The following is a 26,540-nucleotide window of genomic DNA, read 5'->3' as shown; positions in this document are numbered from 1 at the left end:
GGGAAAGAGGTGAGTTTTAACTCCTTATATTTTACAAGGTGATCACACAGAGAGCTTTAAGTGGCATGTGTTCATTATGGTAATAGCATATAACTGATGCATCATCGTAGGTGATGTATGACTATGAAGACAAAATTAACCAGGCTGTTTTCCCTGGACTGCAAGGTGGTCCACACAATCACACTATAACTGGTCTAGCCGTTGCACTGAAGCAGGTTGACTCACTGACTACTTCCCAAAACTATGTTCTCTGGTCTAATTTGTGCTTTCTGATTAGAGTCATATCTGATTGATGATTAAACGTAGCATTCTCTTGGCCTAGTTCGTGTACATTTGAATTATTGGTTTCTTTAATTGAAGGTCAAAACACCCGAGTACAAGGCTTACCAGGAACAAGTTCTCAGAAATTGCTCAAAGTTCGCTCAGGTAAGATGTGCTGCCGTTTGGTCATATACTTAGAAATTTAAACAATCAGCTAATATGCCACATTTATCCTGTCATATCTGTCATACTCTCCACTATAATAGTCTCATTATTTATCCTTCAAATGATTTGAATCTTGATCTTCAGACCTTGCTAGAGAAAGGGTATGACTTGGTGTCTGGAGGAACTGAGAACCACCTAGTCTTGGTGAATCTGAGAAATAAGGTATCTCCAGTGCCAAACTCCCTTTTCTGTCTTTACTTGCAAGCCTGAAACAGCTCTTATCTGCTTTAAAGAAACGAAATAACTTGAATCCTGAAATGTACTATAAACGAACAAATTAACGATGATGGTTTTGAGTAATCCCTTATGTTACTACAATCAAGGGATTGTAACAGATTGAGAAATCTAGTTCTATATCCAAATGCTTTGTGCTTTATTGATTTGCGTAAATGGGCTCATTTCTTTTTTTACGAATAAGAAAGATGCGATTTTTTTTGGTAAAATCATGAAAGCTCAATAAGCAGCAATAATGATGCCAAATCTCTTCTGCTACATGTGCTGATATATTATTGGCACTACCCTCTTGGGAACTTGGTTTTGCAGGGAATAGATGGATCAAGAGTGGAGAAAGTCTTGGAATCTGTACATATAGCTGCAAACAAGAATACCGTCCCGGGCGATGTTTCTGCCATGGTTCCAGGTGGCATCCGTATGGGTATGTCTGCTACAGAAACATCGAAAAAGTGATTTTGGGTTTTACATTAGCAGATTTCTTTTTAAAAAATTTACTGGTATGTTCTTGGCATTTCCATAACGAGGTCAATTTTATTATAGAGATCGGTTAATCACAATTTATTTTTGGTTTTGCTCACCTTCTTCTCTGCGGTAATATGCAGGAACACCGGCTCTCACATCTAGAGGATTTGTTGAAGAAGATTTCGCGAGAGTTGCTGATTTCTTTGACGCATCTGTCAAGTTGGCCTTGAAGATCAAGTCCGAGGCTCAAGGTCTTTTTGTTTCTTTCCTTATACAAAATGTGAAAAACCCGTCTTTTTTTCATCTTTTTCCTTGCTAAAATTCTTGCCATAAGGATTTTATTTTCTTTTCCATTACTGAATGCAGGGACAAAGTTGAAGGATTTTGTAGCAACAATGGAATCAAATGAGCGATTCCAATCAGAGATCGCAAAGCTTCGCAAGGAGGTCGAGGAATACGCAAAACAGTTCCCAACTGCAGGATTCGAGAAAGAGACAATGAAATACAAAGACTAAAATGATCGATATACGCTCTCCACATGTATAATAATGCTAGGTATGTCCCCAGCCGCATTCACATATGCATATGCTTATGCCTGTATATATATGTATATGCATACACATTGTTCATTGATATTGATTATGGATCAAACTTTTATTGCAGATCTCTCTATGCTCCTTGATCCCATGTGTTGTTTAATTGAACATGACAATGCTCAGATGGGGAGATCTAATATCCAACGCATGTTGATAGGGTGGTGATTCCATCTTCTTTCTGGACGCCTGTTGTTTGATTATTGTTTTGTTTTGTTTCCTTCATCAATAAAATTTGAAATGTAATGCTATGGACGGACCAAAGATGTTTCAATTTCTTGCAACAGAAATCCATGCCTATGCAGTCTGATGTGTTCTGTTGTCAACTGGCTCATTTTGTTTTATAGTCAGTGTCTCGTTGCTTCGTGTGGGTCATTTTTTTCCTTGTAGAACCTCTGAGTGGAACAGAAGGCTGTTTCGGACTTGGTACATCATTAGGAGAGCCGAACAACTGTTGATTGAACAATTTGGTTTTTAACCGAATTATAGAAATAACTCTCTAATCAAATTGAATTCAAAATAAAAAATTGAATATTTATGATTTTTTTTAAATCGAATTTAAATGGAATTAAAAATAATGAAAAATGATTTTTTTAAGGTGTGTAAAACAGATTTGTTCGGTCTAATCCAATCCGACTCATTCCGATTCCACATCCCAATTTTGTCCATTTTTTATCGGACAAAAATTAACCGACTCAATCCCAATCACCTTAACTCGCGAACCAAACAAATAGCCAAAAATTTAATTTTAAAAAAATCAAATTTAAATATTAAAAAATATTATAAATATTAAAAAATTTACAATTTTAAACAAAATAAACTAAATATCTAATAAAAATATAATTTTTATTAGAATATTTTAAAACAATAATAAAAATTAAAAAAAAATTCCCGACTCGCGAGTCAGTCCATGGATTTGCCGAACTGGCTCGTCATGAACCCGACTCGTGACGAACTGATTCGTTCAATCCATTTTTTTCTGGATTAAATATTCTGAGTCCGACTCGGAAAAATATGGACTAGCTCGCGAACCAACCCACGAACCGGACTCGTTTTACGCTCTAATTTTTTTTTAACTGAGAATTTAAACAAATAAAATTTAATTCAAATCAAATGATTATAATTTTTTAAAATTAAATTAATCGATTAATAACTGAATCCAAAATGACCACTTTAGGAGAAACTATTGACGCATAGTCATGTTTTCTTCGCCAAACAGGTCACAGTTTTGGTGAACGATCAAAGCTTCCATGTATTCATTCAACTTACTTCTCAGTATCACTCTTGTCCCTATTCATTCTACATCGTCACTAAGAAAACTGCAGAACGGTAAGGAAAAATTACTGCGTCATGCTATTAAAAAAAACGCCAACCCGAACAAGAAGCACCCACAACTGCTTTCATCTTTTACTCATCTTATGTGGTAAAAGATTAGTTACCGCAACTCGCAGAAGCCGTGTTACCAATTTCTCAACGCCTTTTACTCTTGGATTTGGGGACTCGGGTTTTCCCAGATTCATCCGACGGCTTCCATATGATATCCTCTAGGTTGCTACAAAATGTCTTATAGAACTGCAAGACGACATCAAACTGTTCTTACTTTGCATAGACAAATCGAAATGAGAAGATTGTCCGAAAGCAGAGACAGGACATAACTAACTGCAAAGACAAATAGTAGCACCGAAACTGACCTTGAGGTATTCATCTGTGTCTCCAGCCGCTTTCTGAATGTCTACCATGAAAAAAGATGGCGCAACTTTGAAGACCTTCAAACCAGTAATTATTCTTGTGAGATGGATTCCGAGTAAAGAAGGGTTATTAGTTCGAGAGACAATGTAAATTTGAGATGACGAGGTTGTTACTTCTAGAATGACGGAGAAATGAGACATCTTGTCTGCAGATAGCCCTTCCACTCTCATCTGAAAACCGAAATGAGTTAAAGGAGTCCGATGTTTAGAGGAATCAAATCACGGGTTCGAATGATGAAACGTGAAATACATCGAGAAATAGTAAGATATCATACAAAAGAAATAAAACAAAGGGACTTAACTCCAATGTCTTTACCTTGTAATTACGAATATGTGTCTTAAAGCCCATGGATTGTGCAACGACTTCCATGCTTGATAGAGCCACTTTTGCCGGCTTGTGTGAGATGAACCTTGTCTGATACTTCATGGAATCCTGTCAAACAGAATGCTAAGTACACTTCCGAGAGATTTCGAGAGATTCGAGTTACATGGATCCGAATCCAAAATTTGGAGAGATTTAAATTTGGAATCCTAGGTTTGTATGTAATTTATTTAAAATCTAAGGGCAAAAGGGTAATTTTACTCGGGTCGACTTTTCCTCATGACCAAACTCAATCTCATCTCATATAATAGTTGGTATCCGAAATCCAGGTGTTTTTGGCAGCCTAATTGGTAGTACCTTCCCACGGTCAAATAGCGTAGCGAGGTTAAGGCCCTGAGACAGAATAATCATGTCGAAGGCATTGAGAAACAGGGGACCTGTATCCTCATTTCCGTTCAGTTCATCGGTTCTTTGTTCCTACAATGTAGAACACCAACATGTGAAATCATGGTGTAGTACAACCAGACAGACAATACTGTTGAAGACACAACATATATGACATTATTGTGAATCCGGAAAAAGTCATGCTATGAGTATCCACAACAGTGAACCAATCAAATTCAAGGGAAAAAAAACAAAAGATTTGTGGCAATTACCAGCTTACCTCAGGATCGCCAAAAGCCGCATATACATCATCGAGGTCCACGTGTTCATAATCAAGAAGTTGTACCGGAGTGTAATCCTTTTGGAACCAGTCATCTTTTCGGATTTCCGCAATTGTAATTCGCTGCAATCACAGTGAAAGAGCGATTAGTAAAAAAAAAGCATGTACCTCAACTTTTTTCAACTGCAGATGAAAGCAGCAACCCTAAATGATTCTCTCCACTGTCGAAAACCGGACACATAAAATCTGCATTTGGAACTTCATCCTGATTGTGATGCATCAGAAATGGAAGATCCTTCCAAATGATCCATGATAATAAAAGAAGAACAAGGTCAAAGAAAAGGCTCCATTGTAACCCATAAAGAAGCTCTACTTCTTAAGATGTACCTACCTACTAATCTTAGTAATTGATAAATAGATAAAACTAAATATCTTGGCACCACCAGATGGTTTTTAAATTGACGAATTCCATACAGCTATCTTTTGTTCGATATGCAAGTCAATATATCAGCAGATACAGCAGTTGGGAGCCAAAAAGTACAAGGGGAAATCCAGAACTTACTGTTTCGGGATTTGGATCCAAAATTCTATGAATCAAAGACTTTGCTCCCAAAGGAAACCAAGTCGGGCAAGAGAATTCTGCTCTATCGATCTGCAAACTCGTGAGGGTGTAAAAAAAAAAGAGAAGGAAAACCCTGTCTCAGAATAAAAAGTAGAAAGAGAATTCACAGTCATGTAAGAATCATGTAAAATGATTCAGACAATCATGAGAAACGTCTTGTTTTGCATATCCTATTACAAGGGTCTACTCATAATCCTTCCCTATCAAAATGCTCTAGTGGGAAAGTGAGGCTAAATCGAAATCAACTTTGGTGGAAGATCGCGCACTTTGGTTAACATTAAATGATTTTTCTTTTAAAGAAACATAAACCAGCAAAAACAATAGAGCTCATGCCTTACTGTATAAAGTTGTGAGATCAAGTTCATCAAATGGAAGGAAACCTGCCATAAGAACATAAAGGATGACCCCACATGACCAAACATCGGCAATTGCACCATTATAGCCCTTGTGGCTGAGAACCTATAACACGAACAGAAACTGACATGAACCGTGCTCAAAAGAAGATCGTTGTGTTTCCAAAAGATAATGGATATGATTTACCTCCGGTGCCACATAATTGGGAGTTCCACAGGTTGTCTTGAGGAGGGTAACTCCCTTCAGATAAAAGCAAAATATTCATCGATTCTGTTACTAAAATTATCGTAAGTAAACGTTATTTGAGATTAAAAAAACAGGGAAAACGACTGCTAGGGCTCTTGCTTAGTTTCTTACTTCCTCAGGCAATGCACTGAGACCGAAATCAGATATCTTTAGATCCCCTTGTGAATCCAGGAGAAGATTTTCTGGCTGCAATGAAAAGAACACAACAATCAGAGATAAAAATGATGGGAGAGTGAAACTTCTATCGAATTCACACCAAAGAGCACCTTTAGATCTCGGTGGTAGACCCCTTTACTGTGACAGTAATCAACTCCCTCGATAAGCTGTTGAAAGTATTTCCGAGTTTCTGCTTCACTAAGACGGCCATGACGAACCTGAAACATTCAGCCCAATCTACCACTAAACAGAAAAATCGAAAAGCAAGAACTAAAACAGAAAAACATCGAGAAAACTTGCGGGGTCACTGAGTCGAGCTACTCACAATTTTATCAAACAATTCACCGCCTGTAATGTACTCCAGGATTATGTAGATCTTAGTGCGGCTTGCAAGAACCTACGGATCAAAATATCATTCATAGTTGAAACATAACTCATTATTAGCGACAGAACAAGCTTTATGTCTGTTCAAGAAACATGAAGCATGACGAGGACTTGCCTCGTGGAGACGAACAACGTAAGGATGACGAACAAGCTTCATTATCGATATCTCCCTCTTAATCTGCAAACTCAAAACAATGATATGAAGTCTGTTTCCATATTTGGTCAGATTCCGATTAAAAGAAAAACAGAATCTATGTAGCAGTTCGCTGAATCTATCAAAATGACAAAGTTTCCATTCTTATCCACAATTCGAATTTCCCCTCGCTCATAGACCCATTTTCCAGCTTCCCAATTCCTGAATTCCTGGACAAGTAGGAGCGGAACACGAGATAGAACCTGATCGACCATCTTGCGCTTGATGATGGTGCCTCGATCGACAACTTTCATGGCGACACTCTCTCCGGTCTCGGTGTTCTGCGCGAACTTCACCTTCGCGAAGGTCCCTTCGCCGATTGTCCTCCCGATTTCGTACTTCCCCACCTTCCTCACCACCATCTTCAAAAACACCTTCCTCTACTCTTCTACAACTTCTCTGCATTCAGAGAGAGAGAAAAACAGAGGGAGATTTCCTCCCAGAAAAAAGCTAACTGAAAGAGAGTTAAGCAACCAGGAAACTTGTAAAGCCTAAAAGAAAGAAAAAAAACCCTCTCAGTCAGTAGGAACGGTCCCAAAATGGAAGAGAGAGGCATAAAAGCTTCCAAGCTATTCCCAAGTAAAATAAAATTTTCCGGGAAAATTTCCCCTTTTGACGGAAAATTTGTCTGAAAAACTGGGAAGATCTCAACGTGAAAGAAACATATTTCTTCAAATAAAAAATGAGGCTTCAGGGTTTCGAGGATTCGGTGGGAAATCAAAGAAACGTGTTCTGCGACTAACCTCTAAATCCTATATCAAGGGAGGAAAATAATTAATTTATTTATTTATTGGTTCATGAACGTCATGCTTACAAGTACAAATACGTCTAAACTCTATGAACATACATTTATACGTATTATATCACCCGATATACGACAATTATTAGTTTATCTATTTTATACCAAAGAATATTTTAAAAATAATTTTGGTGTAAATTTCAGGGTTTAGTTTCCATTAATTTATTATCATTTTTTAAAATTTAATTAATTTTTAACTATATTTTAATACGTTTTTTTATTTGAAAACTTATTTTCTAAAAAAATTATTTACATTCAAGTTTATTATATTTGGTTGAAATTATATTTGACCTGCTTTGGTTTGATTTTATATGTTACTTAATATGTTATATATATTTAAATATATTTTTGAATGTGACAAAATATTCTAGGCTTCAATGATACATCTTACTTCTCACATCCACCATCTTTTTTTTAAAAAAAAAAATCTTTCATATAAAATAAACATTATATAATGTCCTTTTGCAAATTAAAATGGTATCCATATAAATTAAACCAGAAATTCTAATGCCAACGAAATTTAAACAGTAATCCTTAAAAAGCTCATGTTTTTCAAACTTACTCTTTTCGAAAACTATATAATATAGGCAATTATGTATTTATATAATATATGGTTTTGATATATTATCATGTGGTAGATATATCATGGGTTTGTGTTGGAGTTTGATGCTGAGAATGTTGACATGTGTAATATAATTTAATCGTATGAATCTTTAACAAGTGGAATAAAGACAAAGAACGTGAAAGATCCGGATCTGTTTTTTTAATGGTGATAATCTTGGATTAACTAAATAAATAATAAACTTTAGAATTTGTTTGCATTATCTTTCCTACCACGTTATCAATAAAATTAATTTTAATTATTAATATTAGTTTGCATAAATTTATTTAATTTCATAAAAAAAATTGTTATCATAGAATTTAAAAAATAGTGTATACATATAGACATTAAAACCCCAAATCTGTCATTTTTATACCAAAATAAAATTATTGATACCACAAAATATAAAACATTTAAAAAAATGGTCGGTTGGGGCTATTGTTGGGGCAAATGAAAATGAAAATTCTTGTGGGTGTTGCTATCAATGGAAGACAAATATTTCAAAGTTGACCATAGATAGCAAAGAAAATAATAAATAACATATATATATATATATATATATATATATAAAGTATTTGAATAATAAGTTTTTTTTGGGTATAAATTTGAATAATAAGTTATTTTCAGTAGTCATGGAAAGTTACGTTGGAAACCACTTTCAAACATGTCACGGGGGTTTTGTCACAACATGAAAAACCCTAGTGGTAGTTTTATAATAATTATTCATATTTGGCTAAATAATGAATATAAAAATAGCACACCTTTTCTTATTTGCATATATTTCCCTCAATAATATATAAGAAATTTATGGCAAGTAAAACCAAAATCACTGTAGAAAAAGAAGAATCTCTAATTTCCCTCAATAATGATATGTCTATTTGATAATATAAGAAGGATTTGTAAAAACTGATAATTTTTCTTTTATTAAAAATTAATGATACAGTTACAGAAAAAATTGTAGCTAACCCAAATTTATTAGTTCAACCGGTGAAACAAAATGCAAAGTACGTGTTTTGTCCGAATTCAAATCTCAAATTAAAAAAAAAAGTGTATATTCTAAATCATACGGCAGATCCGATCCTGATTCATTACTCTCGGTTGCCCCAAAATATTGTAACCGATATAATCATTTATTGCAAACATTACCCATTCCAATATGGGTACATTATTACATTCAACATCAGAAACGACCGTAATAAATTTAGGATTTAACAAATAATCCTAAACTCACAATGTTCCACCGCAGACGAGAAATCGAGTAATTTTATGTGTTTACTTAAATAAACGAGAAAAAAATGATTAATTAATTAATTAATTAATACATATAACGGACCATATTACAGAAACTCTGTGCTGTTTCTTCATGCGTTCTTTTCATCAGCAAGGTCGCTTGGAAGATCAATCCCTTGAGGAATCTTCCCAGGATAGTTCGTCGTCGAAGAATCATTCCCCAGCATTCTATGCATCACCAAAGAAGAACAAGACATCACCAACAACAACAAAAAAAAACCGAAACAGAGATCGGGTGCTAATGTCACAAACAAAAAAACAAGTTCTTGCAAGAAAAGATTATGCCTTTTACCCTCTATCAATGATCACAATGGAACGCAGCTCGCAGTTCTTGAAGCTGCACAAAAAAAAACACAGTTTGGTGTTATGTCCTCTGGTTGGTAGTACCGTCAAATGGTGTATGGATGTGTAAAGAGATGTCTAAGTTGTTGGGGTTTAAGGTTAAACAGGAGGAGAGCTTACTGTGCAGACATCTCTTTCTTTATGTCGGTATGACAATCGTCCCCAAACGAACTCAAGAGGCCGTGCAAGAACCCGCTGTGAGAAACAACGGCTATCTCCTTCTCTTTCCTCGTCCATAACCTTCGAAACCAAACAAGCAGCTCGGGGAAATTGCTTACAACCGAGGACTAATGGTGGAAAGTTTACAGAGTGAGTGTTCCCTAGACCACTCACCAGTTAATGAACTGTACTCCTCGGGCTGCAACTTCTTCTGGGCTCTCCCTCGGTTCAGGCTTCCACAAAACATCTTCGTCACTTTCGATCTGATGATAACGAAAACCAATTATACGTTAAGGATCTTCCAAAAGAAGAATAACCAGATAGATTATTACAACAGTCACAAGGAACTTGCCAATGAGAAATCTATTGAAGGAAACAGGGCCTGATACTCTGTAACGCTTCTTCTCCGGTCACAAGGATGATCACCCTGCAATATTAGAGAAAAAACGATATGAGGAACTTATATGATATACCACTCCTGTAATGATCACAGACCGTTTCATGAACTCGGGATTTGTACCATAGTTTCTCGGCACAGCTCAACAGCCAAGAAAGGAGGGCAATTTAAGCTTGAAACTGATGGGCGGTCACTGTTTCCTACATTGGCCACCATCAATGGCGGTGCATTCACTCCATTTGTATATTCCTCACCCCCGAAAGCACCTACAGCTGTTTGCATGGTCCTACGGGCGAAATATCACACGAGTGGTTTTTAGTTTCTGATTCAAATGTCAACAGAAGATTAGTCTCTTCGATGTTAGTGTTAAATGAATTCTTAAACTCTGACTCGAAGATGTTTGGAAGCCGGGAAAAATAGAGGGAAACTGAAAACAGATCATATGAAAACCTTAAAAGAGAGTTTAATAAAGGGTTAAATGACTAATAACATTGTAAATTGTTAGAATTATGTGTTTCATACTTGGAAATAAGAAATGAGAGTTAGCAAACCAAATCGAATCCGATGTAAGAAATCGAATTTATACAAACTTTCTAAAACTAAATTAATTGAATTCGAATATCTCGTTCTTCAAAGTGTTTTAACCGCAAGAGATGTAAACACAAGTTCACTCGATTTACTGCATTGTATGTATACCGGAAAATATCAACTTCAAAGAGCAAAAGCATAATGTTACGGCAAGAATACCTTAGCAATGGGGAAACGATGACCAGATCAACCCGCTTGGAGAGTCCATTTGATTTGACATGCTTCCGCAAAGCATCCACCTATAATATAGGCATCACAACCGTTGCTCAATCATTAAAACCGGGTGAAACACGTAGGGAAAAGACAATCAAATCTCTCGGTACAACGTCAAAACACATGAAATTAACCGAATATACCTGTTGCCAGCCGAGAGCAGTGACTTGTGCGTCGAAATATTCCTCGGAGGAATATGCACTGTGATCCTTCTCTCCCGCTACGTTATGAATCCCCTGAGCATGTCTAACCTACAATATAAGAAGGATTTGTAAAAACTGATAATTTTTCTTTTATTAAAAATTAATGATACAGTTACAGAAAAAATTGTAGCTAACCCAAATTTATTAGTTCAACCGGTGAAACAAAATGCAAAGTACGTGTTTTGTCCGAATTCAAATCTCAAATTAACAACCGCTACGTTATGAATCCCCTGAGCATGTCTAACCTACACGACGAATCGGGTTTACAGGAAACCCATGAAACAGATCAAAGAAAATTTGCAACTTTTTGCAGTGGAAACACAAACCTGAACCACCTAACTAATGATGGGTTCTTACTGGTTTTGTTTCCATAATGATTAGATCAACATCAAAAGTACACGCTACTACCAACCAGATGAATGATCTTTGAACGATGCAGGGGATAAACACCGACGCTAGGTGAAGATTCCATGCCCGAGAGGAATGTCTTGAAACGAGAAGAACATCATCGTCAGAACATCTTTTGAAACAATGCAAAATCTCATAGACCCCGGACTATAAATGAAACCTTCCAAGTGGTTGTGATCAGAAAATTTACCAGAGATTGAGGAGAAAGAAGCACAGAAAAATGTCAGGATTTCATTCATTATTCTAATTAGTGAATTTCATCTGAATAGAAAATGATTCTCAGGGCACCAAAGCAATCTTTTAGTTCTCCCAAAACCACAAGAACAATAAACAAATCGAAAAGCCACAAAATAAGAGATCTGAAGCAATATATTATTTCCAAGTTGCAAACAAAAGTTGAAAATCTTCCCATTATGCATCTTAAAGAAAAGGGATCTGAAAAGCATCTCAGCTTTTCAGTAATCACGAAAACTTATTGAACAAAGCACAAAGATCTCCGACGACAATCGAATGGAACAGGAACTAAGAAGAAATGACCAAATCACGACGAGCCCGAGAAACTCGCGGCAAAAGGCACACGACTTTAAGATCTCTGCAACACGATCCGAGAATTCAAAACCGGGAAATAGAGAGAGAGAGAGAATTCATCGTTCACCTTTGATTCTGAAACTTGTCCTGAGAAGATGATGCTTCGACAACAACTGTATACGCCAAAATGTATACGCAAGTATGTGTGTATATATGGACAGAGGGAATGGAAGGCCCGAAAGATCCGCAAAATCAGCAGTGAAAACCCTTTGTTTTTCTTCGGCGAACAACCATGTCTGCTTTTTTTTATTCTCTTTTCAGTTATTTTTATTTCTCTTTGGTTTAATTCTTCGCATATTCCAAACTATTGGGATGGCGAAAACAGACTTTTCGTCTCTTGGTGACAATAAGAAGGTAACCTTCTGACAGATCCAGAGGGTTCTCTCAAGGGTGAACCTTTCAGGTGATTCAGAGGCTTTCTCTTCCCTTGTTAAGCTTCTTCTTCTAAGGACGAGAACAAGCCATTTCCATCAAATGAGAATTCAGAATCCTCACTAAAATTTCCTGGTTTCGTAGTGCTTTTGTTGGTTTCCTAATTTATATGACCAGTTTTCTACTGTTTTCATTTATAAGTTTGTAAGAAATGTTCTCCTCTTGTCCACAAGATTGATTCCACGGGGAGAATGTGTGCGATTTAATTACGAAATACAAGATATCTCCGAACTTTGGAGATGCAGTTGGATCAAAAATCTTTCCGTTCTAAAAAATTATAAAAAATAAAAAAAAATAAATAAATAAATAGATAATTTAGACCACCAATTAAAAGGTTTTTGAGCACCCATGATACTAAAATTTTTTTTAGGAACCTTACTGTTCTCGTATTAGAACAAGAGTCGTCTTATAGGGACCGAAGTCATACATTTGAACAAGACCCCTAATTTATCTGGATCCCATCTTAAAAAATAATGTGTTCTTTTAAAATTTTCAATTAAAAATTGAGTCAATTCATATAAAATTTTCTAATGTTATCACAAAAATAATTATAACATTAATTTTATATTTTATGGTTGAAAAAATATATAATTTTAATAAATCTTAATATATATATATTAAAATGGATTAAAAAATTAAAATATGTATATATAGACGGTCCTGATCAGAACATTAACATTTTTTTAACGGTCCAACAACACAATTCCACAGTTTTTTTTTAATAAAAAAAGTCTTTACTCGGACCATATTTTCATGGCTCCTACAAAGAAACAACCGAAAACTTGGAAACTAGCAAAACGAGTTAAGAGTCGATAAGTTTCATAAATGGTCTAGATATGAGACGAGGGTTTATATACAATACATGGATAGCGAGAGAGATAATATGGATCGAGAAAACCCAAATTTGAATGGTTTAGTGACGAGAGAATATACAAAACATGTTATTCCGGATTCAAATCTAAGTGTGAAGAGGGATGTTAGTCTGGATTTTTCCGATTTTTTGAGAGATGTGGTTGAGTCAAAACTCGGTGAACATCCGAATTATAAAAAAAATATATGGATTGAAAAAAATATAGTGGTACGAAGAAAATAATAATATTGATATATATATATATATATATAGAATCCTAACCATCTTGATCGCATGATCCCAAACCCTGTATCTTTTTTTTTCTTTCAAAACCATAACAACCAATTTGTGCTCGTTGGTTCTATCGACTTAATATCTCGCGGAAACCCATTGCTTCTTCTACAAATAGTAGTGCCCTTTATTCAATCCATATGAAAATATATGATCTCGTCTTTATTCAATTTATTTAAAATCTTTGAGAAATTTAATACCCTAACCGGAAAGGTATCCTTAAAATTCCAAAACACGTACGATAATAGGAGGAGCCAATCAAACAAAAGAATGTAAAATGGGTTGGCCCGGGACTAACCCATCTCATCTCCATCTCATAATTTCTTTTCTATTTTTTAGATGAATCGAAAAATTGGTCCAATCTGATGTATCTTAGATCACAATCAAATGTGACGGTTCGCGAGCCAAATACATAGCTAAAGAAATACAATTTAAATTTTATTAAGCATACATATAATAAATAATAATAGACTAGATGTTACAAAATAATTTAGAGAAAGGGAGATTATAACAAAAAAAACTATTAAATATAATAAAAAAAATATATTTTAAAAAAATAGTTTGTGAGCCAAGTCGTGGGTTCGTTGAGTTGGATCGTGACGAGATAACTCCTTCGACCTATTTTTTACGAGTTCGAATTTACTGAACTCAACATAGTCAAATATAGACTGGTTCATTCTGCTTACGATCCATATCCATTTTGATATTCCTGATCAAATATATCTGTTGAGAAGATACACAAGGATTCGTTATAATACATAAATAGTGGTTAAACCTTCGTATTTTTAAATTAATTTTTGCGGTAAAATTAGAGTTTTTGGTCGTTTGTATCGGTATCATGCAGATGGTGTATAATATAAAGACGTGTAGTCTAAAAGAATGGAAAAATGAAAAGTTCCACAAATATATATATATATATATATATATATATATAAGAATCCATTTCCATACATACAAGCAATGGCTAAAATGTTTATTTCAATGGTTCGTTATAAGGTAATATAGAAAACATTGTAGTATGAACCGTAAGCCCACCAAATGCATGTATCATAAACTAGGATTCCTATATATGGACGAACAAAAATAAAAGCAATTCACACAATATGCGAATAATTTAATCATGTAGCAAAATGTATAAACGTCGGTCCACAACTGCATATTCTCATCATCGCATCGTGTTGTGTTTTTTTATCCATGTTCACGTACCTGTTTCCATCACCTTGCCATTGCCCGTTCCCGTCGTAAATGGGTCGTTTTTTTTTGTATATATGCGCATATGCTATATAGATATATGAGTCTTATAACCAATTTAACAATAAACTGAATTTCTAAATCGCAAACTATGGATCTAAATAGTCTATGATCTTCTCACCGGTTTGTTTTTCTATATCCGGTATAAATTCTTAATCCGAAAATCCAGACCCTCGGACTCACCTAGAGACTCTCCCTATTTCAAACTTCATCTCAGCTTTCCCCTTCCGTACACCCGAGGATGAACTTCAACACCTTTTGTAAACTCACACGACGACAAATAATCTCCGTTCGATTAAGACATACGATATTCAAAATATCACTTACATTCGATTAGAGATAATTTATTTCATTCCACCAATCATTATTTATGTGTTCTATAGGTCCCATTAAATTTAAAAAAAACGTATTTAGTAGATTATAACCTAATAAAAGGAGAGAAATTTCCGGAGAGTTTGTAAAGATTTCATCTTTCAATTGAGAGGTTGTGGGTTCGACTCTTTATCCACTCACCCGTCATCCGTCAATTATAGATGATTCACATTCTAGATGTGTTATAGATTTATGAATGCACGTAGAAGGAATTTACCCCGTGAATGCATTCGAATGGTAGCAATTAAGTACGTTATAAAAAAACTAATAAAAGATTTCTGATTTGGCTAGTTCAAAAAATAAATCTTGAATCGTATGGGAAATTCAAATGATTAAAAATGTCACGACTTAGGGTATAGGACACAAATTAATAAGATATTTTTGGGTGATTAAATAAAACTAGTCAAATCTAGAAGATTTAAATCGTAGATACCAAACAATGGTCGGTTATGAAATCAAGAGCTAATATAAGGTTTCGAGACATGTGGTTGTTTATTATTAAGGATCGCATCTTAACGATCAACCCAAACGACGAAGGCTTCGAAAATATTCTATATTATTGTTACATAAATATATAAATTCATATATTTTTTATTTATTATTATTTAATATTTTGTATCTTAATGTGCAATATATAAAAAATACTCTTACTTTGCTATTTTGACTTCAAGGTATACCCTTCTCGAACTGTGATCCTGTGACCCATGTCACCAAAAATTTAATCTTGGTCATATTGGTCATGACATTGAATTTATAATTTTTTTATCAAATGATTAGTGAGATATATAAGGTATGAACATAATGAATGAGTGTGATCATCGTAAATTTAACGATATGACCAAGATTAAATTTCTGGTCACATGGGTCAGAGAGTCACAGTTGGAGAAGGATATACTTTGAAATCAAAATAGCAAAGTAATGGTATTTTTTATAATATCCCATCTTAATGTGTTATAACTATCATCATGTGTTGTGATCAAGGAACGACGACGGTAATGATTTAAAAGAAAACGAGTTGAAATTATTGTTTTCCACTGAAATATTTAATACTATTTTATATTCATTTAATTATAATATAGTATACAAGTCAAGTTGTATTTAATAATTTGATTATATCTTCATTAATTATACTCGTGGTTGAGGAAACGAATCTTCACATATGTGCTGTCCAAATCTTTAAGTCATGTGCCATTTTTCCTTTTTCTAAAAATTACAAAATCTAGTTCTTAGTCCACTCTAGTCAACATGGCATTTTCTTGTGTTTATATTGTTTTGTAAGGGGGAAGACCCCACATTTTAATAAAGGATATTATGAAATACATCAGTTTTCATGTTGTTGATCCTCCAAATGTATAAAATGGTAGCCGTATGAAACATTAAATATAAGGAAATATGAAATATATACAAAACAAATTTTATTCAAAAATAATTTAAACATGAAAGTGTAATATAAATAGAGAATTTATGTTTCGTCCTTTCGGTTATCCTTAGATTATTTTCATTGTATACATTTTTGTATTGGAAAATAATATTATTTCGTTTTTATAATCAGATTCAATTCAGACGAAAATTTTATTTGATTTTCTAAAAGTTTGAATTTTTAGTAAAATTAATAATTTATACTTAATTAATTTTAAAATCGATAATAATTTAGATATAAATATATTATTATATTAAATCATTAATGGATTCGGTTTTATAACATCCTAAATGCATGATTATCGCATGCCAAACAAAAATCACAGATCAAATCAATTTTATGACATACCAAACTATAATATACCAAATTTTAAAATCTTGATTTTTGAAATGGTTATAACATATATGACTCGGAATAAATTGCAAAGTATTTTCCTTCTTTTAAGGCATCTAAAATGTGTAAAATAACTATACATTTAAAAGAGTATGAAATGACATAAATTAGGAGGGAACAAAAGTAAGGCCTTGAATGGTAGGAGTTTTTGGAGTTTTTAGAATCCAAAAACCAAAAAAAATAACATTCAAGTTTTTACAAAATTACTTTTCCTAAAACTTGGAAAGCCATTTTAGTGAAAAAATCAATGAAAAACCAAAAGCTACTTTTTTTGAGTTTTCAAATATTATAAAATCTAAAAGCCAAAAACCAAAAACTAAAAACCAAAATCCAAAAACTAAAACCAAAAACTCAAAATAAAAGTCATCTCCATTCAAAGTCTAAGTGTCCAAAACCAGATGCATCTCTCCCCATTTCCCAGATTCATAATCAAATAAAATTTTTAATAATATATAAAATTAAGGTGAACATAGATTTTACAATGTAATAAAGATGAGTTTTTTTCTTTTTAATTAAATAATCTATTGACGTTTTTCATGTGTTTATATCTAATAAAGTTGTGTGTGTGTGTGTATACTCTCCAAGTTTATCTCATGAATAACAAACATATAATTTTTTTGTATGAATGATAATTTAATTCAGTACGATATTTGTTATTTATTAATCTTTATTAATAAATATATGATTAATTTAGAAATAAATAATCGAACGAAAAAAAATAACTATCCAAATACCAAATTCAACGAGCGAATTCTCGACGAAAACGGCGATTACATATCTACAGTTCGCTTTTATATAAGAACGTAATGAAATATCCTTTTACTTTTTCGTATGACTAGAAAATAGAATAATTTCTGATATATACACATATATATATATATATAATGTAAATTTTGGTTATCATAGAATTCTCTCGATCGTCACCATAATATGGATCGACGAATGCACATAAGAAAACAATATATACAGAACCCTCTTCGCCATTAAAGTTAAAGTTGAATAATTAAGTTGTTTTCGTTTACATGGCACTGCAGGAATACATGTTAATATAAATGTTTTTCCATCCATATATGCAAACTTATATAATATATACATATATATATATATATATTATATTCATCCAAACACGAAAAAAGTGGAGAATATGGTACCTGGAAATTTATCAAGGAGCATAAGAATAAGAAAAATAAGTATAATGTGTGGGCGCTCTAATCCTCATTATGCAGAAATAAAACAATAATGGGATGGACCGTCATTGTGTAATCGTAATAAACGGGTTTCTATAGCTTTGGTCTAAATACTTAAATGCCCGGTGAAATAATTGTGCGCGGCTGCAGGAAAGAAAAAATAAATAAATTACTTATATATAATAGTAATTCCAAACGAAATGACGGTGCGGGTCCCACCGAAACGACGTCGGTGTGAGTCCCACACGACAGTCTGAAATCGACGGTTCTGAGAAAACGTTATCCAGTGTTGATTCGTATCACGCGTCCCCAAGTACCCTTTTTCTTCACGCTTTTTCTCTGCTCTGTGTTTTTTTTGGCTTTTATGTATTATATTATGTATATATAATAATTATTATTATTATTTTGTATTTTTTAGAATTTTGTAGATATATATTAATAAAACTTATATTTTAAAATTAGACTTAAGTTTCCCAAATTTAATAATGATTATAAACACTTCGCCATTGTAGGTAAGGCTGGGCGTTTCTTCTTTAGAACCGGACTGAACCGAACCGTTAAAACGATATTTTTTCTAATCCGAAATCGTTGTTATTTTCTGAACGGTACTATTTTTAGAGAATCGAATTTTTCCGAAACCGAACCGAACTTTAAAAATCCCGAAAAATCGAATATTTTTAAAGGAAATCTATCATTTTTTTAATAAAACCCGGAACGGAACGGAACCGATACCGAAACCAAACCGAACCAAATACAATAAAAAAACCCGATTGGTACCTATTTTGTAAAACCGAAAGAACCGAACCGATTAATTTCATCCCGAATCCGAACCGTTTCCCGAAACGCCCACCCCTAATTGTAGGACGAGTGGAGACAACACCAGCTGTTGTCACGGTTAGAGATATGATAAATGTTTTAGTATTCAGTTCATTTTTTCGATTTTATAAAAAAATATATCAATCGGTTATTATATTATATTTGATTTGATTCGACTCAATTTGAATTTTGTTAAAAAATTATATACTCTTAACAAAATTCGGTTTTTTAAAAATTTTTAAAATTCGATTCAATTCCAAAAAAATCAGTTTTATAAAAAAAAATATCTTAATAAATTTTGGATGGTTAAATTCAAAAAAATATATCATATTTTTTTATTCGATACAGTTTGATTACGAAGAATCGTACCGAAACGTCTAACACCCAACTAAAAAGACCAACTAAAAGTTTGAAAAAATGAGAAGAATTTTTTTATTTTTTTTAGCGGCTAATCATTTACAAAGTTTAATCTTAATAAATAAAGTTTTTCTCAAAAAGATAATTTTTACTATTAAAAAAATAAATATAATTTACGAAATTAACTCTCGCTCTCTAGATTTTGAAATTATTATGTTTTACATTCTGCAAACTTTCCAATTCATTTTTTCCAGATTTGATATATAATATTGTCCCTAAAACCTAAGCCTGATCCTCTACAATTGGATGAATTTTTTATTAATCCAATGTTTATTGGAGATAATTGGAAATAAACATGGACAAAATCTTTATATTTTAATTCAAATCCTTAATTATATTTGTGTTGATATTCCATGATCCACTTGTAGCTTCTAATATTTTTTGGTCGAAATATTTGAGAAATTGAAGTAAATAACATCAAAATTAATAATTATTATTTTAAATATGGACAAATAAAACCCTAAGAGTAATAACAACTTTTAACAAAATTAAATAAAAATATCCAAATTAAATAAAATTTATATAATTTTAAAACTAGTGAGATTGTTTGATTGATTTGTCTAGATAGTTGATTAAAAAATCTGAAAATTCAATTGAAGATAAATAGAGGTTAAAGATTTATTATTAGGATTAAACATATTTTTTAGAGGATTAGGAATATCACCATATTCAATATATTAATATGTGAAACAAACAATATTACCGTTAGTCATTGATTGGCTTACAAAATTCTAGGACAAAATCCTATCTAGATATAAATATATGTTCTATATGTGTGTAACAAAAGTATTCCACATAAATTGGAATATCAAGGCTGATTTGTAATATCTTAAGATATGACTATTTCAATTTCTAAAATAATACTCCTTCCATTTTTTAATAATTGATTTGACGTTTTATTTTTTTTTATTTTTTTCAAAATTATAAAAAATCGTATATACCTTTATTTAATATCTGAATTATAATTAATATGTATTAAATTTATTGAAATTGGTTAGTTTTAATTAAGAATAAAATTATAAATTATTTGAAAAATTCTTTAAAAAATCTAAAATGATATCTATAATACAAAAAAAAATTATTTTTAAGTAAATTATTAAAAAAATAGTAGTAATAATAATTATAATTGAATAAAATGGTCTAAGTAATTGTGAAACAATAATGACTAACCACCGTTGAATTAATGAATTTATTATTTTATTGTATTTGTGGGATGCGAGAAAGGTATCCTTTGCTTTTTGACAGAGTTGACCTTTTCACTGGCGAGTGAAATTCCCTATAACTCACTCTAACGTCAGCTTATTTAACGCCGTTACTCTGACGTCGTCCTACAGACACGTGCAGTGTCCCAACACTCGGCTGTTCTCCCGAATCGCCGTTACTACTGTTTCACGCTGTTTAAAAACGTTCTGCTTTTCCTTTCGTCTGGTTTATGGTTTTTGCTTGCAAAAACCATATGACTATAGTTTTATTAATAGCAAAAATTCATATAATATTTTTTTTGTTTTCACTGATATAAAATTGTTTGCATCGATAATTTTCATTTTTCAATATTTCAATTCAAATATACTTTTATTTCTTATAAGTTTCGTCGATGTAAATACATATTTTGAAAATATAAAAAGTTATTGTGAAATCATTTTTAATTAAAGTCTTCTTTTTGGGAAACAAAACAAAGATTGAGGTATGAAAACAAAAAGATAAATCCATTTTTAACCGTGAGAACGTTTTCTTATTTGGGAATGTTTTTTTGGATAAAATTTCACACAGAAAATATTCCACACGGAATAGAATTATTTCAATAAAGCAAAAGGTATCCATCAATAATAAGCTTTATATTTTTATAATTATTATTTTATTTAATTTTATTTTATTTAAATTCGTTTACTATTAGCAAATATCGATTAAAAGAATTGTTTTTATTCCATTAATTTTGAATTATTGGAATATCAGAAAAATATATAGAATTAATTCGAATATGATTATTTATTTTGACCGATTTTAATTGATTTTATATATATATTCTCTTAAAAAATGTTATTTTTTTTAGAAAAAAAAAACTTGAAAATTTCTTAACTTATAATTTGGTGTAATATTAATTCATAAACTTGTAGGTGCGTCTATTTTTCTCGAATTTGTATTTTTTTAATACAATAATTTCTAAATTTGTTTAACAGTTCTATAAACGTCCATACCAATAATTGACCAAAGCAAAATTAATGAATTATTGTATTCAAAAATGAAAGCTTAGGAATTATTATATTCAAAAATATAAGTTTATGAATTATTATGTTAAAAAATATAAGTTCGAAAAAATAGGCAAACTTACGATTACACCAAATTAAAGTTTATGAATTTTTAAGTATTTTTCTCTCTTTTTTTATGCAGAGTGTTTGAAATAATTTCTTTACGTATTCACATGAGAACTGTTTGAATCAGCTTTAAAGAAGGAAGTACGGTTCGTGCAAAAGCTCTTTGATATCACTGAGCTCTTCCGGTCCCTGCAAAAACCTACGACCTTTCTTTCAGTTCTACGTTACTTACCTCACACAAACACACAAACACGATTACATATATATATATATATTATATAATCTACAATCATATAGTTTAATGATATGAAAATAGATTGTTCGTTGGTGGTAAATTGGCCACATTATTATCAATTATTAAATGCACCATCTGTCTATGCTAATCAGAGATTTCTATTAATGACAATGTGTGTTGTTACATTTAGAGTTTGAAATTAATTGCATGTAGGACTCTTGGAAAAAAAATATATACATTTTATTTTGGGGTATATCAGGTAGGGATGGACATTTTGGTATTCGGTTCGGGTTTGGTTTAGAAATTATTTGGTTTGATTTTTTCGGTTCTACATAAATATATATCGATCGGGTTATTATATCATATTCGGTTCCGTTTTGGTTTTTATTTAAAAATATATATTTTTTCTTAAGAAAATTTTGATTTTCAGTTTTTTTAAAATTCGATTCGTTTTTATTCGGTTTTGGGAAGTTCATATTAAAAAAATACAGTTCGATAATTTTGGACGGTTGAATTCAGAACTATATCGATTTTTTTTTATATGATTTGATTTCGAAAAACGGTACCGAAATGCCTATCTTGGTGCGAGGTATTCGTGCAGTGATGAACGTGATAGGGGTGAGATTTTACCCATGATACGATATCACATTCGAATTCTAATTTTACAATTAATTGGTGGATATTCGATGGTGAAATAGTTTGGAAACATTTTTTTATGTGTAATCAAATTATATAAAGACGTTATTTTCCTTTAGGTTCCATTTTTTACAAACGTTGATGATCATAAAAGGTTAAATTAAAAGATATTGAATTTAACTATATTATATTAGATTTAAATCGAGTAATTTTTTTCATAAATTATAGTTGTTTTTTTTTTGTTTCGATTTGGTTTTAATTCAAATAATTTCAAGAATTATTAGGCGTAAATTATCTCCAATTAAAAAATTTACTCTGGGATAGGAAGAATCTAATCTATGTGGTAATATTAATAAAAAGATGTGATAACTTAAATAAAATGTTATGGTGCAACTTTTTAACTAATAATCTTTAAATATAATGACGTACATCATTGGTCGAGTATATTAGTGGATTATCTTACACCTGGTTTGATTTGCTTTTGGTGTTTAAGCTAAAGAAGCTTTATGGGATCATTTTTATTTTTCTTTAATATCTTTTTTTTTTCCTATATTTTTCTTTAGTACAAATAAAGATGTTTACGAGCAGTATAACACAAATTATGGTGTTTGATTTTCCAGTATTTTTCTTTAGCATCTTTATTTTTCTTTAATATCTAAATAAAGATGTTTTAATAACACAAAGTATAGATAATCACATGATTACGAGCAATATAAATTTTTACATACAATATAATTGGATAGAAGGTTTGGTAAATTTTCAAATTATAAAAAAAAAACTCTAGATGTTTAATATTTTATAATTGTCTGTTAAATAAACTCCCTATTAAGATTGGAAAAAAATAGAAAGTAGCATATATATATATATATATATATATATATATTATTCAGAACATATATAAATTAACATATCGAATATTTAAGATTATTCTTAACTTCAAAATTTGAAAATATATTGATCATAAAAGCCCATTAAATAAGCCCCCTCATAGCTATTGAGGTTGAAAAAAAATAGAAAGTATTATTTATATTTATTTAGAACATATATAAATTAACATTAATTTTATATAATATAAATTATATAATTAAGATTATTCTTAACTTCAATTTCTAAAATATATATATTTATCATGGATAATTTTTAAGTTGTAATGTAATCGCTATGGGATCAGTTAAATAAACTCTCTTCATTTATCGATTTTTATTTTTATTATTATGGACTGACTATATCATCTCTTATAAATATCAATGTGTAAAAATGGACTGAGAGTCGTGTCTCCAAATTAATAAGTAGCTTGATACTGACTAATTTAATTTTCGAGCCTGTTTAATTTTCGTAACCATTAGGCATATGATTCAGCAAAAGATACTTTTTTTTTATTTTATAATTTAAGCATTCGCATTATTCATTATAATAAAATCACACAGAATTAATTGCAATGTGTAGCTACAAAAGTGTTATTTTATGCCTATATAATGGATCCTTGCGAGAGGATGAAGCAAGAGTGAGATCGAGAGAGAGAGAGACTGACTTGGATCCAATCTACAATAATACATCTTTTTGTGGGTTCATTATTGTTTTTTTTTTTTTTGAGTTATAAGTTCCACAGATCTTTTCTTCTTCTCTGCCTAGTCTCCGTCGTCTCTGGTTTTTCCGGCGAAAACGTAATCTGAACTCACAATAATGGGTACTGGTTGGCGACGAGCCTTCTGCACTACCGCACCGAGAAACAGCGACGCAGCACCGCTGCCGGATTCCGACAAGCGGCACGGTGGCTACACAACGAGCCCCAGCCCCAGCCATCGGAGATGTGTCAAGCTCGCGTTCCTCTCCGGAGGAAGTAACCCATCGACGCCGCGGCCGGTTTCTAACCCTAGCCTCCGGTGTCGGACTGCTGACAGTGCAGCTCTAGCGGCGGAGGAAAATCCAGAGCCGCCGCATCCCTGCAAAACAGCCACACCCAGATCGGCGGCGAAGAGCTCGAATACGTCTTCGCCTCGGTCGCCGTTGAAGTTCTCTCTCTTCCGTAACAGCTTCAAATTCAGAGTAAGAACAGATCGAAAAATCTGAAACTGAAGCTGCCCAGAGGAATCAAATTGGTGGGTTTGTGATTTTGATTGTGAATTTTGTGAAATCTTTGCAGAGTAGTTGCGGGATTTGCTTGAACAGTGTGAAGACAGGGCAAGGTACGGCGATTTATACGGCGGAATGCTCTCACGCGTTTCATTTTCCTTGCATCGCCGACTATGTTCGTACGCACGGGAAGCTCGTCTGCCCAGTCTGCAACGCTGTTTGGAAAGACGCTTCTCTCCTCGCTGCTCATCAGAATTACGCAAATGCCACTCATCTTCTTCCGGCGAACGATGCCGCTTCCGTGAAGACTATCTCGACGGCGCCGGAGATTCAGGAGAAGCGCGTCATTGAATCTTCGCCGAGATCGTCGGCGAGACCGAAGCCGAGATGGAAGCCTTCGGATTCCAGATTGTACGACGATGACGAGCCGTTGCTCTCGCCGAGGTTTGTTACGATTCCGGAGGCCGATGAGAACGCCGGTGAGGAAGACGACGACGTCGCCGAGTTCAAGGGATTTGTGGTCGATCCCAAACCTTCATTCACCGTCAAGTTCCACGAGGCCCCGACCAACGGTCGGGATTTCGGAAACGTGCAGGTGAGGCTGTTACCGGAATCCGCCGTCGTCTCCGTCGGGTGCGACTACGAAACACACGCGGTGGCTCTGCATGTGAAAGCTCCGCCTCCTCCGCCGGCGAGAGGCGGAAACGCGGCGGCGCTCCTGAATCCATCGCAACGAGCGCCGGTGGATCTCGTCGCCGTTCTCGACGTCGGCGTGAACGTGAATGCTGCCAAGCTCCAGATGGTTAAACGAGCGATGAGGCTGGTGATCTCGTCGCTTGGCTCCGCCGATCGTCTCTCCATCGTCGCCGTCAAGAGGCTTCTCCCACTAAAGAGGATGATGGAGCCAGGGAAACGCGCCGCGAGGCGCGTGATCGACACGCTCATCTCCGGCGGCAGCGGAGTAAAACCCGGCGACGCGGTGAGGAAAGCGACCAGAGTGCTCGAGGACCGGAGAGAGAGAAACCCAGCCGCCACCATCATACACTTATCATCCGACGGTCATGATTCCACGAGATCCCAACGGTCTGGATTCTTCCACGTGGCATCGACAAGGTTCGCATACATTGAGATCCCGGTTCACGACACCGGTTTCGGCGAAACCGGCGGCAACCGCATCCCCGAACCCGCGGAGGAAGCGTTTGCTAAGTGCGTCGGCGGTTTGCTGAGCGTCGCGGTTCAGGATCTCCGGATCCAAATCCGGGTCGAATCCGGATCCTCTCCCTGCGAAATCTCAGCCGTTTATCTCTGCAACGGACAGCCCACGTTGGTCAGCTCCGGATCCGGGTCCGTCCGGCTCGGCGACCTCTACGCCGACGAGGAACGCGAGCTTCTCGTCGAGCTTCGCGTTCTGGCTACGGCGGCGAGTGCGTCCCACGCGCTGTCAGTGCGAGGACTGTACAAAGACCCATCGAGTCAGGAGGTCGTGTACGGGAGAGATCAGATTCTCCGAGTTCCTCAGACTGTACGATCGTCGTTGCCTAAGATCCAACGGCTGAGGAACCGCTTCGTGGCGACGCGTGCGGTGGCGGAGTCGCGGAGGCTGGTGGAACACGGTGAGTTCACGACCGCGCACCACCTGCTTACTTCGGCGCGTGCGCTTCTCTCGCAGTCCGTTGCGGCGGCGCGTGGGGAGACGGAGGAGTACGTGAGGGCAGTGGAGGCGGAGCTCGTGGAGGTGCAGTGGCGGAGACAGCAGCTGATGGAGTACCACCACCACCATGCCCACCGGCGGAGGGAGGCAGG

The 26,540-nt window shown here is 34.0% G+C and overlaps 4 protein-coding genes across 6 annotated transcripts in view; 2 read left to right on the top strand and 2 right to left on the bottom strand.

The window, feature by feature from the left end:
* LOC104799847 (serine hydroxymethyltransferase 2, mitochondrial) overlaps positions 1-2,141 on the top strand; it is a 4,381-nt gene extending 2,240 nt beyond the window's left edge. Inside the window, exons 10-16 of the mRNA XM_010522523.1 lie at positions 109-215; positions 361-426; positions 571-648; positions 1,030-1,141; positions 1,323-1,433; positions 1,549-1,737; positions 1,846-2,141. Coding sequence (XP_010520825.1) covers positions 109-215; positions 361-426; positions 571-648; positions 1,030-1,141; positions 1,323-1,433; positions 1,549-1,697 — 623 coding nt within the window. The 3' untranslated portion in view covers positions 1,698-1,737; positions 1,846-2,141. The remainder of the gene's footprint in view (positions 1-108; positions 216-360; positions 427-570; positions 649-1,029; positions 1,142-1,322; positions 1,434-1,548; positions 1,738-1,845) is intronic.
* Positions 2,142-2,947: 806 nt separating this feature from the next.
* On the bottom strand, positions 2,948-7,194 carry LOC104799845 (CBL-interacting serine/threonine-protein kinase 8). 3 transcript variants are annotated; one of them, XM_010522521.2, is made up of 15 exons: positions 6,976-7,194; positions 6,668-6,863; positions 6,387-6,449; positions 6,213-6,284; positions 5,998-6,105; positions 5,843-5,917; positions 5,672-5,725; positions 5,465-5,590; positions 5,072-5,161; positions 4,510-4,632; positions 4,203-4,322; positions 3,840-3,956; positions 3,638-3,694; positions 3,467-3,541; positions 2,948-3,347 (listed from the first exon to the last, which is right to left on the bottom strand). In XM_010522521.2, exons 2-15 carry the CDS (start codon positions 6,824-6,826, stop codon positions 3,246-3,248), a joined length of 1,341 nt encoding a protein of 446 aa, XP_010520823.1. In that variant the 5' UTR covers positions 6,827-6,863; positions 6,976-7,194; the 3' UTR covers positions 2,948-3,245. The 3 variants fall into 3 exon arrangements, with proteins under 3 accessions (XP_010520823.1, XP_010520822.1, XP_010520824.1); XM_010522520.2 differs by having other exon boundaries at positions 6,668-7,194; XM_010522522.2 differs by having other exon boundaries at positions 5,516-5,590; positions 6,668-7,194.
* Positions 7,195-8,973: 1,779 nt separating this feature from the next.
* Positions 8,974-12,309, bottom strand: LOC104799844 (phosphoglycerate mutase-like protein). Its single transcript, XM_010522519.2, has 10 exons — positions 12,120-12,309; positions 11,469-11,543; positions 10,997-11,104; positions 10,800-10,879; positions 10,176-10,338; positions 10,008-10,082; positions 9,830-9,918; positions 9,617-9,736; positions 9,447-9,491; positions 8,974-9,322 (listed from the first exon to the last, which is right to left on the bottom strand). Exons 2-10 carry the CDS (start codon positions 11,526-11,528, stop codon positions 9,226-9,228), a joined length of 837 nt encoding a protein of 278 aa, XP_010520821.1. The 5' UTR covers positions 11,529-11,543; positions 12,120-12,309; the 3' UTR covers positions 8,974-9,225.
* Positions 12,310-24,116: 11,807 nt separating this feature from the next.
* LOC104799843 overlaps positions 24,117-26,540 on the top strand; it is a 3,272-nt gene continuing 848 nt past the window's right edge. The window contains exons 1-2 of the mRNA XM_010522518.2: positions 24,117-24,710; positions 24,808-26,540. Of these exons, the coding sequence (XP_010520820.1) occupies positions 24,348-24,710; positions 24,808-26,540 (2,096 nt within the window). The 5' untranslated portion in view covers positions 24,117-24,347. The remainder of the gene's footprint in view (positions 24,711-24,807) is intronic.

This window comes from Tarenaya hassleriana, unplaced genomic scaffold (assembly GCF_000463585.1).
Source record: "Tarenaya hassleriana unplaced genomic scaffold, ASM46358v1 Cleome61, whole genome shotgun sequence".
Classification (NCBI taxonomy): domain Eukaryota; kingdom Viridiplantae; phylum Streptophyta; class Magnoliopsida; order Brassicales; family Cleomaceae; genus Tarenaya; species Tarenaya hassleriana.
This window is presented reverse-complemented; position numbering and strand designations above follow the sequence as displayed.